This window comes from Podarcis raffonei, chromosome 9, assembly GCF_027172205.1.
Source record: "Podarcis raffonei isolate rPodRaf1 chromosome 9, rPodRaf1.pri, whole genome shotgun sequence".
NCBI classification, from domain to species: Eukaryota; Metazoa; Chordata; class Lepidosauria; order Squamata; family Lacertidae; genus Podarcis; species Podarcis raffonei.
Genome location: NC_070610.1, coordinates 77,955,437 through 77,974,830, shown reverse-complemented (window position 1 = coordinate 77,974,830; position 19,394 = coordinate 77,955,437). Strand labels below are relative to the sequence as shown.

Here is a 19,394-nt window from a genome sequence, read left to right as displayed (position 1 = left end):
TAAAAGAATTTTGGGAAATGATATTTAATAAATTGGGGAAAAAGTTTAATTTCCCCCCCTAAAAACCCTCAAATACTTTCTGTTAGGAATTCTAGGCGCCAAAATCCCAAAGGAGCAGAAAAGACAATGTACATGACCATGGCTGCGAGGATGTTATTGGGCCAGAGATGGAAATAAGATGAAGTCCCTACCAGAGAAGAATGGCAGATAAAGTAGGTGGATTGTGCCGAAATGGCAAAAATGTATCAGAAATCAGGAAAATTTTAAGGAATGGGGAAAGTTTATAATCTATTTTTAAAACCACTGTAAACAGCTAAAATTCTTAGTGTGGTTGGAATACCATAGAATCATAGAATCATAGAATCATAGAGTTGGAGGAGACCACAAGGGCCATCGAGTCCAATCCCCTGCCAAGCAGGAAACACCATCAGAGCACTCCTGACATATGGTTGTCAAGCCTCTGCTTAAAGACCTCCAAAGAAGGAGACTCCACCACACTCCTTGGCAGCAAATTCACTGTCGAACAGCTCTTACTGTCAGGAAGTTCTTCCTAATGTTTAGGTGGAATCTTCTTTCTTGTAGCTTGGGTCCATTGCTCAGTGTCCGCTTCTCTGGAGCAGCAGAAACCACTTGTAGTTTAATGGAGAATTTTGGACATAATAGAAATGTAAAAGATTTGGATTATTATAAAAGATGCAGGAGGAAATGACTAACAATTGGACCCACAAAGGGGAGGAGGGAAGTCCAGGGGATTCTTTGGAATCTTGTTTTTATATTGTACGTTGATATTTGATTGTAAAATTTTAATTTAAAAAACGAAATAAATAAATAATAAAAAGACTTTAGAGACCACAAGTTGGACATGGAAAAGAAGCAGACAGAACCTGTGCATTTCCCATGCATGCCTCTACTTTATGAGAAACCTCATCCCATATGACTGTGCTGTATACAGACCATCAGTTATAGTTGCCGATAGTGTTGGAGGCTCTGTGGGCGCTGGCTGCTCCATCCTCTCAGTTGTGTTTAGGAAACAACAAGCTAGAATAAGACAACAACAAATGGAGAATAAGATTATGAGCACATTAGGGAGAAAGTGGCATCAGTATTAGACCATCCTTTCCCGTAAAGACATTGTTGAGTCCAATATACAGTATTTTTCACTCTATAAATCCAATTGAATCTAGCAAGACTTTGGACACCATGAGTTGGACCTGGAAAAGAAGTAGAGGGGACGCTGTTACCCAGGCTCTCCAAGTGTGCCATTTTGTTTTCTTTTTGCAAAGACTCAGCTTGACATCTGACGCTGTGGCTTAAAGAAAGAAGAGGACTGTTGTCTAATCCCATTTCAAAGCCATCTGATCTAGCAGCCCTTGATGTGCAAGTAAATGGGTTTCCCAAAGACTTATATTTTCTGGATCATGCTCTAGATCTGGATTGACAAACTGGGCCCATGAATCAGAGCAGGGCACCTGCATTGCCAGGGAATAAAACAGAATGTGATGCTCCTGGTTTGCAATGTAGCTGGAGCTTTACTATAAGGGACATGGCTGTTTGAGAAGAAGCGAAAGGAACTTCATGGCTTGGCCAGCTATCAAACACCTGCCTGCATGGGGGAAGGAAGGAGGAAGCAGTTGACTGGGAACAAGGAAAGTAACCTTACAGTGACTGAACTGCACAGATAAAGAATGCAAATGAAGGCTCACACCCACATGTGTCGACTCCCAGGCCAGATCAAAGGATGGGAACAGAATTACATCATGAATTACATCTGTTGCCAGCTTGGCATGAGACCTACGCTACAGACTACCATATTTTTCCGTCTATAAGATGCCAGCACGTATAAGACACCCCCTATTTTGGGGGACTCCAAATTAACAAAACACCCCTCAGCACAACCCATGTATAAAACGAGCCCCAATTTTAAACCTAAATTTTTAGCTAAAAAAGCCTAGTCTTATACAAGGAAAAATACGGCATATAAGGGCCAGAAGCTGAAGGACACAGGGAGATCTTGATACATTGTTCTATGCTCCATTCCAGAATGTGAAGAGAACGACCATCTACCAGTCTGAAGTATCCCAGATAAGCCTTCCAGATCTCCACCGGCTGGAGAGACATGAAGAACTAAACCTATTCTATCTGTTTTGTTGTTGTTGCCTGAGATATTTTGCTTATTGGTTATATTGCTAGCTTTGTAGTTTATTCCAGTTGCTGTTGGCTTTATATTAGACTGCATTCCAGGTTGCTGATCAATTTCTTTCCTGATGTTTACCAATTAATAAGAGTTTGTCTCTACCTAAGAGTCTGTCAGTTCTCTGTCCAGTGGAATCTAAAGAACCTCTTGCTTGCCTGGTGGTTGCTATTGGCCAAACTGCCAGTAATACAGTAATACAATTGGTAATACAGCACCTGTGCACATCCTTATAATGTACCACCACTCAGTTTCATTGGATGACCCTGAGGTCTAGTATTTGAAAGAGAAAAACCATCTGCGGTTTATAAAAGCTCCCTATCATTTTCCCTCTTAGTGACCTTTTGGCCCTGGAATGAGTCCCTGCAAATATCATAGATTGTAAGGAAAGTGTTACACCCCTCAGACCTCTTTCTGTTTGGATACCTTGGTGTTGCCATGGAACAATCTTTTCCCTAATTTCCTCCTAAGGGTTTTTCATCCTTCCACTGGCTAAGAACCACCTCCCTTGTGATGTCAGGCATTCCAGAACTCCTCCCATTTAGGCTATACCATTTCCTGATTGGCTGCTCATTTTAGCCAATCAGCATTCCACATAAAGCATAAACCCAGGCAAATGTTGGTTTCAGAGTTGATATCCTACTTATTTTTTTCAAAGTGTTCTTAGGAATATAATCCTTTATTTAGGCCGGGTACATACTTTACCTTCAAAGCATATCCCCCAGAAGAATCCTTACTCCACATAAACTCTGCTAGTAATATTGGAAAGCTTCCTATCTCAACACTTGTACCAGGAAATATGGCAAAGTGCATTAGTGTAGAAAGACAAGGAACAGAAATATTCAAATTTCAACATTTTTGGTCTACATTTAATGAATGTGTCATCATCAAAACATACATGCCACCAGTGCTATTTTTCCAGAAAAAAGGGTACCAGAACTGACCATGAACACCTCCCTTGCTCTCTCACAATGGTGTCCACCTGAGAGGTGTCAGAACTGAGTTCAAGTGAGTTCCAGATGCAAAAAAGCCCTGCATGCAACTGACCTTCAACCAATGGCAACTCATCGATAACTGTACTTGGAAAGAAAGCTAGATCTGCACAAACACTGAATTGGATTCTGATAAGCTTCACATATTTAAAATTTTATTTAAATATTTTAAAAAAATATTTAAATATTTAAATATTTAAAATTTTAAAAGATGATGCTCTTAAGGTGCTACACTCAATATGCCAGCAAATTTGGAAAACTCAGCAGTGGCCAGAAGATTGGAGAAGATCAGTCTACATCCCAGTCCCAAAGAAGGGCAGTGCCAAAGAATGCTCCAACTACCGCACAATTGCACTCATTTCACACGCTAGCAAGGTTACTACAAGGAAGGCTCAAGCAGTATGTGGATCGAGAACTCCCAGAAGTGCAAGCTGGATTTAGAAGAGGCAGAGGAACCAGAGACCAAATTGCAAACATGCGCTGGATTATGGAGAAAGCTAGAGAGTTCCAGAAAGACATCTACTTCTGCTTCATTGACTATGCAAAAGCCTTTGACTGTGTCGACCACAGCAAACTATGGCAAGTTCTTAAAGAAATGGGAGTGCCTGATCACCTCATCTGTCTCCTGAGAAATCTCTATGTGGGACAAGAAGCTACAGTTAGAACTGGATATGGAACAACTGATTGGTTCAAAATTGGGAAAGGAGTACGACAAGGCTGTATTTTATCTCCCTGCTTATTTAATTTATATGCAGAATACATCATGCGAAAGGCTGGGCTAGATGAATCCCAAGCTGGAATTAAGATTGCCGGAAGAAATATCAACAACCTCAGATATGCAGATGACACAACCTTGATGGCAGAAAGTGAAGAGGAATTAAAGAACCTTCTAATGAGGGTGAAAGAGGAGAGCGCAAAATATGGTCTGAGGCTCAACATCAAAAAAATGAAGATCATGGCCACTGGTCCCATCACCTCCTAGCAAATAGAAGGGGAAGAAATGGAGGCAGTGAGAGATTTTACTTTCTTGGGCTCCATGATCACTGCAGATGGTGACAGCAGCCACGAAATTAAAAGACGCCTGCTTCTTGGGAGAAGGGCAATGACAGGCCTAGACAGCATCTTGAGAAGTAGAGACGTCACCTTGCCAACAAAGGTCCGTATAGTTAAAGCCATGGTTTTCCCAGTAGTGATGTATGGAAGTGAGTGCTGGACCATAAAGAAGGCTGATCGCCGAAGAATTGATGCTTTTGAATTATGGTGCTGGAGAAGACTCTTGAGAGTCCCATGGACTGCAAGAAGATCAAACGCATCCTTTCTTAAGGAAATCAGCCCTGAGTGCTCACTGGAAGGACAGATCGTGAAGCTGAGGCTCCAGTACTTTGGCCACCTCATGAGAAGAGAAGACTCCCTGGAGAAGACACTGATGCTGGGAAAGATGGAGGGCACAAGGAGAAGGGGGCGACAGAGGACGAGATGGTTGGATAGTGTTTTTGAGGTTACCAGCATGAGTGTGACCAAACTGCAGGAAGTAGCGGAGGACAGAGGTGCCTGGCGTGCTCTGGTCCATGGGGTCACGAAGAGTCGGACACGACTAAACGACTAAACAACAACAACAAAGCTTCACATGCTAGAAACCCCTCATAACTATGTACACAGAAACATGAAACAAAAGATTGAGGCCGACTGTGCTTCTGCCTTCTCTCGGTTCCCATGTCAGGTCCAAGGGAGCCAGTAGAGAGAGAGATGGTTCTGGCAGGGTTGTGGGACGGGGGCACATTGGACTTGCCTTGCACATGCACACTCTCTGGCTGGGAAGGAAAGCTCCCAGACACACCGCTTCCTGGGACACAGGTGTTCAATGTTACACTGCTGGTGTGGGAGTTCCCAAGCACAAATATGCTCCTTTGGGGCTTGTCTTGGTACCAAAGGAAGAAAAGAACCCCCCGAAATTTTGGCAAATTCTAAAAATCCTCGAGGATGGGCATGTAGACCCTGAAAAAGGAGATGAGTCTGGGAAAACCCAGATGTATGGCATCCCTACCACAGGGTGGAACCCAAGGCTATGTTCAAAGATAGTAGGGCTAAGGCAGGATTTGGAGAAAGATGGAACATCCTCTATAGAAGTGCCTTTGCCTATTTGGATGGTCTATTTCATGTATGCATAAAAACAATTCTATTAATCCCCCCCCCCCAGTTTTCACATAATGCATGTTAAGAACATCATATGTTACCATTCTTATTTTTCTGTGGCTTCCCATATTGCTTGATAAGATATCTTCACTCTCTGAACTGCTCATTTGTTTCTAACATTACACAAAGTATAAAATAGAAACCTGAAGCTAACACATTCTTGTTCTCCTGTTGCTCAAAATAATTTCATTCTGAATTGAAAGCTCAGTCCTTGGGGGAACTCCCAACACGCTGGGTTTTCTTAAAGCATCTGCTAGGAATTTGTAGTCTTTCCTTTTATTTAGGAGTCTAGTTGGGATTTCCTTCACTTGTAATCCTTTGTAATCCTTTCGATGTCAGTCTGAAGGTTGTTCTGAGTTTGCAAAATCTTGTCCTGTATGGTTCTTGTAGAGAATTGAACTAAGCAATCTCCTGGAACTTTCCTTGCTCTTGCAGATGCTGATTTAGTGCTGTGTGCCCTCTCAATTTGTTTCTCCATCTCATCTTCCTTGGTATCCAGAAATTTCTCCAATTCTTTAATCAGCAGTTGTTGTTGTTTAAATTCTTTTTATTGATTTTCGTTTAAATAACCAAAAGAAAACAAATCAACAATATCAAAAAACATCCATACACAACATAAAAGTAAAATAAATTTTCATTACAATTCTTTGTCTCCTTCTTTAAATCTTTCCTCTACGTACCTATTGACCTCCTTCCCTCCCGATTTCGGGCTTCTTAATAAAACTTCTTTCTTTTTTCTGCAGCTTCATTGTTAATGGTTTGCGCATCGTAAGATTTATATCAAACCTGCTGTGGTTTTTAAATTTCTATAATTTCCTTCAATGTATACTATATATTTATTCCAATCACTAATAAACTTTGTATCTTTTTGGTTTCTGATTTTTTGCGTCATTTTTGCTAGTCCAACATATTCAGATAATTTTGTTTGCCAATCTCTAATAGTTGGGATGTTTGGGTTTTTCCAGTTTTGTGCTATTAATATTCTAGCCGCTAGTGTCGCATAGTGGAATAGTGTCTGGTCTTCTTTTTTAATTTCGTCCCCAATTATTCCTAGTAGGAAGGCTTCCGGTTTTTTTGGAAAGGTGTATTTAAATATTTTTTAAATTCATTATAAATAAGTTCCCAGAACTTCTTCATTTCTTCACAAGTCCACCACATATGGTAGAAATTGCCTTCTTTGATTTTACACTTCCAGCAAGCCTTATTTCCTGTTTTGTACATTTTTCCTAATTTTGCCGGTGTAATGTACCACCTATACATCATTTTTTCCAAATTTTCTCTAAGCGTAACACAGGCCGTGAATTTCATTCCTCTGCTCCATAATTTCACCCAATTATCATATTCTATATTGTATCCCAAGTCCATTGCCCATTTTATCATAACCTCCTTTATTTCTTCATCTTTATTGTCCTATTCTAACAATATGCTATACATTTTAGATAATAACTTGGTTTTACCTTCTATTATTTCTATCTGAAATTTAGATTTTTTTCTCATTTATCCCTATTTTTTTATCTTCCTTCCATACTGCATTTATTTGATGAAATTGCAACCAGCCTGTTAATTTATCTTTCAACTCTTCATATGTTCTCAATTTCCAACTGCTTTCCGTTCTTATCAGTAGGTCTTCATAGGTCAGTCTTTCTCCTTCCATGTTTGCTTTTTTGGTTGTTAGGATGTCAATTAGTCATAACCACCAGGGTGTTTTCCATTCCATTTTTTTTTTATTTTTCTCCCAAACTTCATATAATGGCCCTCTGATAATATGGTTTGAAAAACCTTTATGCACCTTTTCTTTATTTAACCACAAATAAGCGTGCCATCCGAATCTGTTGTTGAAAACTTCTAGGTCTAACAAGTCCGTGTTTTTCAAATTAATCCAATCCTTGATCCAGCAAAGGCAGGAGGCTTCGAAGTATAGTTTCAGGTTTGGCACCGAGAATCCCCCTCTTTCTTTCTGATCTGTGAGTAGTTTAAATCTAATTCTCGGTCTTTTCCCCTGCCATATAAATTTCAAATGAGTTTTTTCCCAATCTTTAAACATTGAAGATCCTCTGATCACTGGAATATTCTGGAATAAAAATAACATTTTTGGGAGTATATTCATTTTTATTGCCGCCATCCTTCCCAACCACGAAAGTTTTACTCTATTCCATGTGTCTAAATTTTTTAAATTTCCTTCCATGTTGTAGAGTAGTTGTCCTGAATTAAATTTATGTTTTTCGTGGTTAACCAAATTCCCAAATATATATATATATATTTAACCACCTTAATTCCATTCTGTATCTTTAATTTTTCTCTTACATCTTTTTCCAAATTTTTGGTCAACATTTTTGCCTTTAATTTATTTAACTTAAAACCGGATAGTTTACCATACTCTTCTAATATTTCCAAAGCCTTACTAACACTTTTTTGCGGCTCTTCTAAAGATAACATCAAATCGTCTGCGTACGCTTTTAGTTTGTATTCCTTCGTGCCTACTTTAATCCCTCATATCTCTGGTGTTGCTCTTATTTTGTTTGTGATTAACTCCAAAACCATAATGAATAAAAGAGGGGATAGAGGGCATCCGTGTCTTGTTCCTTTTTCAATTTTAAATAAATTTGTTAAATTGTTATTAATAATCAGTTTGGCAGATTGGTTCAAATAAATCGCTCTTATTCCTTCCATAAATTCGCCCTCTAGCCCTACTTTCTCCATAATTTTTAGTAGGAACTGCCATGAGACATTATCGAATGCCTTCTCAGTATTGATAAAGATTAGCGCCGCAGGAATTTCATTCTTACACTCCAGATATTCAATGATATTTATAATGTGCCTTACATTATCCTTGAGTAACCTATTCGGAAGGAATCCTGCTTGATCTTTGTGTATTAAATTTGTTAGACGTTTTTTAAATCTACTTGCCATCACCTCTGCAAAAATTTTGTAATTGTTATTTAATAATGATATGGGCCTATAATTTTTTATGTTTAATTTGTCAGTGTCAGGTTTAGGTATCATCGTAATGTAGGCCTCCTTCCATGTCTCTGGTATCTTTCCTCCTCTTAAGATGTTATTCATGATATCACATAGCACTGGCGTTAGTTGGTTTTCTAATACTTTATAATATTTAGCTGACAGTCCATCCGGTCCTGGGGCTTTTCCTGGTTTCATCTTCTTTATCGCATCTTGGATCTCTTCTGTCTTTATGGGTTTATTTAATTGAGTTCTTTCTTCCTCTGTTATAGTTTTCCCACTATAGTCTTCTAAATATTTTTCTATTTTGATTATCTCTTCATCTTCTTTTTTATATAATTTTTCATAAAATTTGAGGAAGTTTTCCTTTATTTCTTTTGGGTCTTCTATCAATTGCTCCTCTATTTTTATCTTAGTTATCACATTTTGTTTTTGCCTTCTTCGCAATTGCCAAGCTAATAATTTTCCTGTTTTGTTAGCTGATTCAAAGTATTTTTGTTTCATTGACTTAATTTTCCATTCAACTTCTTGACTTGTTAGCATTGAGTACTGTGTTTGTAATATTTTTATTACTTGTGTGTTTTGTTCGTCTTTAGGATTTACTATTAATTTTTTCTCGCATTCTCTTAACTGAATGAGGATTTCCTCTTTCTTTTGTTCTCTTACTTTCCTCTTATAGCTGTTTTGTTGGATAAGAAAACCTCTTAGAACCGCCTTGCTGGCATCCCAGACTACATCTATACTTGTTTCTTTATTAAGATTCAGACTGAAATAGTCTTTTAAGGTAACTTTAGCCTTTTCAATAACCTCTTCATTCTCCAGTAAATATTCATTCATTCTCCACCTGAACCCACCTTGTGATACACCTTTTATTTCAAAAACTATTGAGTTGTGATCGCAGAGAGTTCTAGGTTGGATTTCACATTTCGAGGTTCTTAATGTTAATTCTCTTGAGTCCCAGATTTGATCGATTCTGCTCCAACTCTTATGTGGTTCTGAAAAGAAGGTGAATTGTTTCTCTGTTGGATGCTTATGTCTCCAGATGTCTATTAAATCTAAGTTTTCTTCCAGATTGTTAAAGGATCTTGGCAGTTTCCCTTAGTTACGTTTTTTCTTTTCTGACTGTCTGTCTATTTCTGGTGCCGGCACTCCATTAAAGTCTCCCAATAATATCGTCTTGTTACACTCTAACTCTAACAATAGTTGTTCCAGCTTCTTAAAAAATTCCATTTTATTCAAGTTTGGGGCATAGATGTTTATCACATTAAATTTTTCACCCTGGAAGTTAATTTGTACCCCCAAAATCCTTCCTTCATCGTCTTTGCAGATTAATTTGGGTTCTTTGACATATATCACTACCCCTCTTTTTTTGCGATAGAATTAATAAACTCAACCCCCAATTTTTTGTTTGTCAAAATATGTTTATGCTTTTTAGTCACATTTCTATGTCCAAAAAAGCACTAAGGCAGTCAAGGGAAAAAAGTAAACGCAGTCTCTAATATACAGTCAGATAAATTCTAAACAGCTAATCCTCCGACGTCCACCGCGAACCAAAAAAGGAAAAAAGAGGGTCCCAATTTTTTTTAATTTATTTTAAACTCTATGGTCTTCATCCACTTGCTGGCTTAATCCAATATTGGGTTGGGTTGGGGGGAGATCCAGAGATCCAAGATTAAATCCAGTCCATCAAATGGAGGGGAATATATGCCCCAGTAATCATAAGTACATACCTCTATAACTCAGTTCATGTATGATTCCAAAAAGCTCAAAAAAATTCAAAATCCAGGATATTCAAAATTAAATCCAATCGGTTGAATGAGAAAAGATAAATGAATGTTCAAATAAACATACCCGGTATATGTATAACCCTGTAAGCTCAGTTCATATAGGATTCCAAACAACTCAAAAAAAGAGGAAAAGAAGAAATTAAGAATCCAAAGTCTTCAAAAGGGAGAAGTTAAAGTCTAAAGTTAAGGTTTGAAAAAATTTAAATTCTTACTTGTTCGGTTGCCTAAGTTGTAATATAAGAGGTTCAGGATTTAAACAGAGAAGATGGTGAGGAGAGATTGTAATTTAGTAATTGTTCTAAAGCCTTTATGTTATTATTTCTTCTTTTCTCTTCTCCCCTCCTTCTCCCTTGTATTCCAATTTAAAGTTTAAGGTTTCAAAATATTTCTCTCTTTATGACCACTCTGTTCAGTTCTTTCTATTATTTTTTAATACTCTCCCCAGAAAGAAAACAAAGTCTCTAAAGGTCTTTTTCGTTACTTTTGTTTTATTTAGTTTCCTTTGCCTCGCTTAAGAATTGCTGAGGACTTTCACTTTTCTGTCCCTACAGCGGGTGAATGGTCACTTCCTTTCTTTACTCTTGCGATTTTGTATCCTGCGCCATTTTCACTCCGAAAAACGGGTCGGGTTCCTCACTTAAATCCTTCTGCATCCAGAGCTCACTTAGTGTATTATCCAATTTTTTAGCCAAAAAATACTCCATAAACACTAAGGGTTCTGTTCTTAAAGTTAGGGAGGTTTGTCGCTTTTCCAGTGGGAGCTAGAGGCAGTGCAACACGGAGTCAGCGGTGCTTACCGTTCGCGTTTCTCAGTCCCGTCGCTCTCGAGTCCCTTTTAAAAAAAACCCTCAAAAAAAGTCGGAACCACTCCAACGCTGCTGGGTACCTGGGTGTCCCCCTTGAGATTTTTGGGATCGCAGTGCCTTTGCGTAGCCCCCAAGCCCCCGTGTAGCTTGGAAAAGCCCTTCAGCGGCTTCTCCGCGCTCCCTGCTGCTTGCGATCCAAACCGGAAGCAGTTGTTAAAAACCTTCCTCTCTTTATTCTCGAATCAATCAACATCTCAAATACATTTCCTTGTGCTGCATCTCTAGTAGAGAGACTGGTGCATCCAGTATTTCTATGTTCTGCTGTATTGCTGATCTTAGGTTTATGCAATTTGTTCCTGCATCTCTTTCACTTGATTTCATGTCTTTGATTTCATTGACCAGTAGTGTGTTGTTATTTTTCCAGTTTCTTCCAGAGAGCTAGGCCTTTAAAACAGATCACTTATTTCTTTGGAGCAATCCCTTAAATCCCTTGAAACTTCTGCAAGTGTTGCTGGCTTAGTGATACTCTCATTACTGTCAAAATATCACTTAAATCTCCTTCTTGTTGAAGTTGGTTTTTTATATTCTGTTACTGCCATTTTGTACATTTACCCCTGTGTGTCAGTGTTGTATTATTTATACTTCAATTTATCTCTCAATTTCCAAGCACTTGTTGCTAGTTTCCCACCATTTGATGCCGCTGTTGTATTATTTATAGCTCACTCACTGGATCATCCCCTTGTTGTGGTGATTGGACTTGCAATTCCTATGACCCTTGTGAGTGAAGCTGTCGGGAGTCTCATACTCCCAGCAGGGTCACCAAGGCGGTAAGGTCTAAGGAGAGGAGCTAGATAAAGAATGATCCAAGAAGTTCTCAATGGCAACCCAACCCAAAAAATTCCATGGCAATCAACAAATGGTAACGGGGCGGGACCATGAAATCTGGAAGCCCCAAATCCTTTTTTTAGATCTTTCCCCTCTGCCTGTGCCTTTCCTCTATATGGAATTTTATTTTTCAATGCGTCTGTCAGTAATTTAGTTATTTGGTTTTCTAAGTAATCTACTAGGAATTTCCTTCGAAACGATTATATTCTGTTCTATTTGTAATCTTTTTTGGCAATTCGTTTGTAATATTGTGTCTTTTATCGCACGTGAATTGGAAACTACCAGGCAATCTCTCGGTAGTGTTTTGGTTTTTGCAAAACTTGATTTTATCTTAAACATTTTATTTTTCGAATTCTCCAAAAATTCTTCCTGAATACCTTTCCATCCTGACAACTCTATGATTACCGTAATTTAAGTCTTATATCTTCTTATGATTCTTCTGGAATTCCCCAGAAGCAAAGATTTGTTTCTTCTGGCGCATTTCTAGAACAGCTATTGCATCCCAAGCTGATTCCTGCGAAGCACTCAATTCTGCTGATTCCTCCTTTAATTTCTCATGGTCCTTTTTTAGGTCTTTCCCCTCTGCTTGTGTCGGTTTTGTCTTTTCTTCTAGACTCTCTGTCTTAGTTTTAAGGTCCAGTACTGTTATTCCCATCAATTCTTTAATTTGTCCTGTTGAATCCAATTCTAACTTTGTATTCAGGTCAAGTTCACTCCCCAATGCCTAGGCGTTTCCCCTATTTTTCCCCCTTAAGTCCATAATCATATCTGTGAGATCAGTTTTTGGTTCTAATTCCTGGGCCAAAATCCTTCTCCCCCTGTGCTGGAGTGGTTGCAGAAGTTCCAGTCGGGACCAGTGGTTTTCTTGCAGCCATATTTTGATATTTATAATTCAACAATTTAATTCTATTCATTGACACAATCTATCCCAATTAACAGAAAGGTAGCCGTGTTGGTCTGCCATACTCAAAACAAACAAACAAACAAATTTCTTTCCAGTAGCACCTTAAAGACCAACTAAGTTAGTTCTTGGTATGAGCTTTCGTGTGCATGCACACTTCTTCAGATACACTAGTGTATCTGAAGAAGTGTGCATGCACACGAAAGCTCATACCAAGAACTAACTTAGTTGGTCTTTAAGGTGCTACTGGAAAGAAATTTGTTTGTTTGTTTATCCCAATTAAAACACAGATTTTACCAATATATATATTTCTATAACCACTAGGTGTCACACTTCCTCTTTTTTTTAAAAAAATTTTTATTAGGGATTTCAACAATTAACAATTTATCAAAAATACATCATCCTCCCTCCTCCCCTAAAAAGAAAAGCCCGCCCTCCCACCCCACCCAGACTTCCCTCAGCTCCTCTCTCTGGTTTCTCAGCACATATACTCTGCATGTTACAGAGTTGTAAAGATCCTTACTTTATCTTTCAGTATATTACCAATAAAAAGTTTGTGAATGTATATTCAAAACCTGCCAAGGAGTCCAGTTCATTTTGTTGTTTCTTTAAGTACTTCGTAAAAGGTTCCCATTCTTCTTTAAAGTCACAGTTATCCTTGTCACGTAGTTTATGTGTCAGTTTTGCCAATTCCGCATAATTCATCAGTTTCTCTTGCCACAGTTCTTTAGTCAGGATTTCCTCATTCTGCCATCCTTGTGGTATTAAGACACTTGCCGCCGTTGTTGCATACATGAATTTTTTTTTTTAATTTCCTTGGCAGGTCTTTTCCTACAATCGCTAACAAGAAAGCTTCAGGCTTTGTTACAAATGTTAATTGGAACATTTTCTTCAACTCATTATATATCATTTCTCTTTTAAAAAAATTTTTTACTACACTCCCACCACATGTGATAAAAAGTCCCTTCTTTTTCCTTAAATTTCCAACAAAGATTTGAACCAGTTTTATACATTCTTCCTAACTGCACTGGTGTTATATACCATCTGTACATCATTTTCATATAGTTTTCTTTCAGCAAAGAACAATATGTGAATTTTAAATCAATTTCCCATAACCTTTCCCAATCTTCCAACATGATGTTAGGGCCTATATCTTGTGCCCATTTAATCATAACTGATTTCTGTTGGGGGTCAATTACGTCCAGGGGTCCGGCACACTTCTCTTGCGCAGTTCTGGTCTTCCCCCCTGGGACCTTTGACTCAGCAGAGCGTAAAACACAGCGGAAGCAGAAGCAGGAACGTTCTGTCGTGTGGTAATAACTCAGGCTGAAACGCAGCAGTCTCCTTATCTTTAAAGACTTTATTCCTTAGCAAAACACAACAGCTATAAATCTCCTGGCGATAGTTCGCCCATGTTGCTCCTTTCTCCACGGAGCTAACACGCACACTGGAAGAACACAGTAAACCACTCCCTTCAGTGTTCTAAGCCCGCCCTCAGAATGTGAGGCGTCATCACTCAGAACTCTTAACCCTGTAAGTTCTGAGCCTCTCCTAACACCCCCTCTCGAATCACGTTCTGAGAGGACCTCTGAGTGTTCAACACCTTCCCCATTGCCTTCCGCCCCTTCCTGGCATCGTTGTTAGGCACCTGTTGAACCTCACAAACCTCAGGTTCGCACTGTGCGAAACCAACCCACGCATTTGTGACCTGAAACCTCTCAGGTGGAATTCCCTTTGTAGCCCGCGATGACCGCCTGGGCACAAACTGGGGTGCTTCTTTTGACCCACTGGGGCCAGCATGTGCGTCTTCCTCATCAGAAGACTCCCCCTCTGACTTGACACGTCTGTGAGCTTTCTCCATTATGCGCACAGGAGATGAGGGCTCACTCTTGGACACTCCCTTAACAACCTGTGGAGACGCCCTACTCTGTTCAGGGACCTGGTCTCCACCAGCAGGTTCTGGCTCTGGCTCTCTTTCCTCCTCAGAGTCAGACAGACAATCTGAGTGAACGTCAGAGCGCGCTTTGCGCCTTGCCCAACCATCCTGCTCAAAGAACTCAGCCTGTTTACTGACCAGAAGCTTGGTCTGATCACCTTCTGGGTATGCGAATCTCCACCCTTTTGTCGCAGGCTCATATCCACAGAAGATCATTTCCCGGTACCTTGGGCCACCCTCCTGCTGCAGAAACTTTGGTACAGGCACCATGGCTCTGCTACCAAAAGTGCGAAAGAAATGCACAAGCGGCTTCTGCCGATGAAGCAGGAAATACGGGGTGTCTCCTACCACTGCATTGTAGCACCTGTTCATCGTGAAATTGGCCGTTTTTACCGCCTCCCCCCAAAAACTGTGAGGCAAACCAGAGTCATCCAGTAGAATCTCGGATGCTCGAACCAGAGCTTTACTCCTAAGCTCTGCCACGCCACTCTCCTGAGGAGAAGTCACCTTGTGACGTATCCCCCTCTGGCGAAAGAAACCCTTTAGAGCAGACCCAGTGACCTCTGAACCTCGGTCACATTTGAACCCTTGCACCTTGGTGGAGAACCTTAGTTCCACCTCAGCAACCCAATCTTTGATCAGTTGCGTTGCCTCCTCCTTTGTTTTCAGCGTGTACGCCCATGCGTTCTGCGTATAATCATCTGTCAGCACCATCAGCCACTTGGCCTTGCCCAGACTTGGCTGTGGCATACCAAAAAGGTCTGCATGCACAAGCTCAAAAGGCTTTGTGGTTACTCTCTCCACCCTGGGATTATTAAATCCCTTGTTTCTGGCTTTCCTGCAAGCCTTGCAATTCAAAGGTTGACCACATTCTTTTACCTTGCAACCTTTGGTGCACTCTGATAACATCTGGACGTCCTCACAGGACCCATGTGACATCCTCTTGTGCCACACGCAAGCACACGACACATGAGTGTGATCAGTGGCTTTCCCAATATTCCCCTCACCCTCCAGTGGTGTTTCCAAAACAAAGAGGTTGTTTTGATCCTTTCCAACACTTACGAGCTCCTTCCCATCTCTGGAAATTGTACAAACATCTTTTTCAAAACTCACAGAATATCCCTCCTGTAAAAGGCATGGTACAGATAGCAGGCAATGTTTTATCTCAGGGAGAACATAAACCTTCAATTCAGCCTGTAAAAAAGAGACAAACATGTTAGAAACATGGGTTATACGTCCCTGTGAACCTGTAGCAAATTTAACTGTTTTCTCAGTTGAAACAGCCTTGCAGTTCAACATTTGTCCATCAGGTGGCGCTGTTACCAAATGGGCATTCACAGCCGAGTCCACAACCCAACGTAGGACTCTCCCCCCTCCGGAGTTGTCCTTCTTTGTTGCCTTAGCAACTGACTTCCTGCTGCCCCCGACCTTGGGGCGTTCGCTGCAGGTGTTCTCCAAAACAGCCATCGACGCAGTCAGCTGATAAACGTTTCCTCCCTTCTCTGGAGCACGTAGCTTCTTTTGTTTCTCACGCCTGCTCCCTCTGTTGCCATGGAAACCCGGCTGGTTCCCATGGGAAGCGACCTTGGACATATCCTGCCCTGGCTTCCTTGCTCTCTTTGGGCAGCTGCGACGCAGGTGTTCAGCCGAGGCACAAACAAAACATCTCCGAGTGGAAAACTTTGCAAACTTGCCTTTGGTCTTCTCTGCCCCCCCAACCTTTCCAGCAGCACTCCTCCTCGAGGCTTTTCTGCCGTTGGGAAAATGGCTTTTGGCTTCTGCTGTGGTTTCTCTGCAAACCCCTTCCAGCTCCTGCCAAACAGCCTGGGCACTCTCAGGACCCTTGGAATGGCCTGCAACCCCACTCTCAGGTGCAAAGTTTTCAGTGGAAGAGATAGCCACTGCAATTCTCTCCTCTTCTCCCAGCCGCTCTCCAGCATGCAGCTCATATGTAGGGGCATTACGGCAGCCCTCCAACACAGTCCCAGCCCCCTCTGGGCCTTCTGGGCGTCCCTCAGCCCCTCTTGGACTTCCAGCCCCCTCTGGGCTTCTTGGGGCTTCCTCAGAGCAATTCTCAGCCCCCTCTGGCCTGGCTCCCACTGCTTCCTTCAGTGCCTGCCTTCTCTCGGCCCAGGGCTTGCTCCCGTCCACCTTATCAAAAGGAATTGACGATTTCTGGCTGTCTGCCATCTCTCCCCCGGGGCCCGGCCTACTCACGATACAGTAGCACCTCCCGGTCCGGCAGATCTCATCCTCCCAGCGAACTCCCTTCGCTCCAGCTGGCTCCAGCTACTCCTTAGCTGGCCTTTGGCTGCTCCTCAGCCTCTTTGCCTGCAGTTTCACTTCCCAGCGTCTCATCGGCTGGCCTTTCACACGCACGAACATTGCTTATCTTTATTGCTGATCGCCATAACCTGTTGGGGGTCAATTACGTCCAGGGGTCCGGCACACTTCTCTTGCGCAGCTCTGGTCTTCCCCCCTGGGACCTTTGACTCAGCAGAGCGTAAAACACAGCGGAAGCAGAAGCAGGAACGTTCTGTCGTGTGGTAATAACTCAGGCTGAAACGCAGCAGTCTCCTTATCTTTAAAGACTTTATTCCTTAGCAAAACACAACAGCTATAAATCTCCTGGCGATAGTTCGCCCATGTTGCTCCTTTCTCCACGGAGCTAACACGCACACTGGAAGAACACAGTAAACCACTCCCTTCAGTGTTCTAAGCCCGCCCTCAGAATGTGAGGCGTCATCACTCAGAACTCTTAACCCTGTAAGTTCTGAGCCTCTCCTAACAATTTCACCTCTTCGTCTCCCATTCTAGCAGGATGCTATATGCACCTTTTAACAGTTTTACTTTCCCTTCTACCACTTCCTTTTGACATCTGGATGTCGTATAGCTAAATCCTTTCTTGTTGTCTTCTTTGTATGTTTCGTGTAATTGTCGATAATGTAACCAACTCTGAAAATGGTCTTTTATTCACCATAATCTCCTAGTTTCCATTTTCCATCTTGGTCCTTTAGCAAATCAGCCACTTTACTTTCTTTCCAAGTGGTTTGAGCAGTAAGGCTTCATGTGGTGAGAGCCACCAAGGGGACTTCTGTTCTAACAAGTCTTTATATCTCTCCCATACTCTCATTAGTGATTTCCTAATTATATGGTTATAAAAACTTCTATGTACCTTCCCTTTCCCATACCATAAATATGCATGCCAGCCGAATCTGTTATCATGTCCTTCCAGTTCTAATGCTTCTTGTTTTTCCAACTTCATCCAGTCCCTGATCCATACCAGGCATGTAGCTTCGTAATATAATTTAAAGTCTGGGAAGCCAAACTCGCCTCTATCTTTAGTATCTGTAAATATTTTATATTTTATCCTTGGCCTTTTGCCCCCTTTTACTATGAAGCAGCAGCTTTTTGCTGGCTGAAAGACTGGCTACTTCTTGAGAACACAGACATTTTGGATTTAGAAGGGTTCAATAATAGATTTGGTTGGCATGCATATATATGGTATGACAAGGTAAAAATTCATAAAAGTTTCAAAAACCATATTGTTAGGAAAGCATTATACAATGTTTGGATTCGTTATAAAGATCTGTTGGAAAATAAAACCCCTAGGTGGTTGTCACCAATGGAGGCCAAGGAAGTTAAAAAACTTAATATGGAATCTAAATGGCCAAAATATTGGGAAATTGTAGAACAAGAAGGTGGAAATGTGAAATTACAGAGTTATGAGAAATTGAAGTTTAAAGTAAGAGACTGGCTTCATTATTACCAGATAAATGAAGTTTTCAAACAGGACAGGAAAATCGGCTTCCAGGTGGAGAAGTCAAAGTTAGAAACAGAATTGTTAGAACCCAATACTAAGAATCTGTCTAGAATGTACAATTTGCTGCTGAAATGGAATACACAGGATGAAATGGTTAAATCAGCTATGATTAAATGGGCACAGGACATTGGTCATGACATTATGTTTGCTGACTGGGAACAGTTATGGACCACCGGTATAAAATTTACGGCATGTAATGCCTTAAGAGAGAATATTATGAAAATGATTTATAGGTGGTACATGACCCCAGTCAAGCTTGCAAAAATTTATCATTTGCCCAATAACAAATGCTGGAAATGTAATGAAACTGAAGGTACTTTCTATCACCTTTGGTGGACGTGCCCAAGGATTAAGGTCTTCTGGGAAACGATATATAATGAAATTAAGAAGGTGCTTAAATGTACCTTTCACAAAAAACCAGAGGCTTTCCTCCTGGGCATAGTAGGCCAATTGGTGTCAAAGAAAGACAGGACGTTCTTTATGTATGCTACAACAGCAGCAAGAGTTCTACTAGCAAAGTATTGGAAGATACAAGAACTACCCACACTGGAAGAGTGGCAGACGAAGGTGATTGAATATATGGGACTAGCAGAGATGACGAGCAGAATCCGTGACCAAGGGAAAGAGACGGTGGAGGAAGACTGGAAGAAATTTAAATTTTATCTTAAAAACTCTTGCAAAATTACTGAGTGTTAAAATGTCATGGGTAAAGCATAGCAGATTTGCAGCGATAAATGATTGGACAAGAGGAAAGAAAAGGTTTAAAGAAAGGAATTTATAAGTAATTCAGACCAGGGGTTGCTGAAAAAAGTTTAAAACAGGGATGCAGAAAAGGGAGGCATGGGGAAGTAGTTGAAATTGGGTATACGAAAAAATTTATGAAATTATACATGTTTATATGTTTGTTTGTCAGTGTTTGTTG

General features: G+C 40.7%; 2 protein-coding genes across 3 annotated transcripts in view; both read right to left on the bottom strand.

Moving 5' to 3' along the window:
- LOC128420551 (CD209 antigen-like protein D) overlaps nucleotides 1-19,394 on the bottom strand; it is an 86,653-nt gene that overhangs the window by 15,662 nt on the left and 51,597 nt on the right. The window contains exons 1-2 of one of the 2 annotated variants that reach the window (XM_053402149.1): nucleotides 2,618-2,714; nucleotides 955-1,038 (exon numbers count right to left, since the gene is read on the bottom strand). In XM_053402149.1, coding sequence (XP_053258124.1) covers nucleotides 955-1,009 — 55 coding nt within the window. In that variant the 5' untranslated portion in view covers nucleotides 1,010-1,038; nucleotides 2,618-2,714. Of the gene's footprint in view, nucleotides 1-954; nucleotides 1,039-2,617; nucleotides 2,715-19,394 lie in introns of those variants that run through there. The other variant, XM_053402150.1, reaches the window with a different exon arrangement.
- Nucleotides 1-19,394, bottom strand: part of LOC128420550 (CD209 antigen-like) — a 57,784-nt gene that overhangs the window by 15,662 nt on the left and 22,728 nt on the right. The gene's annotated exons all lie outside the window — the stretch shown is intronic.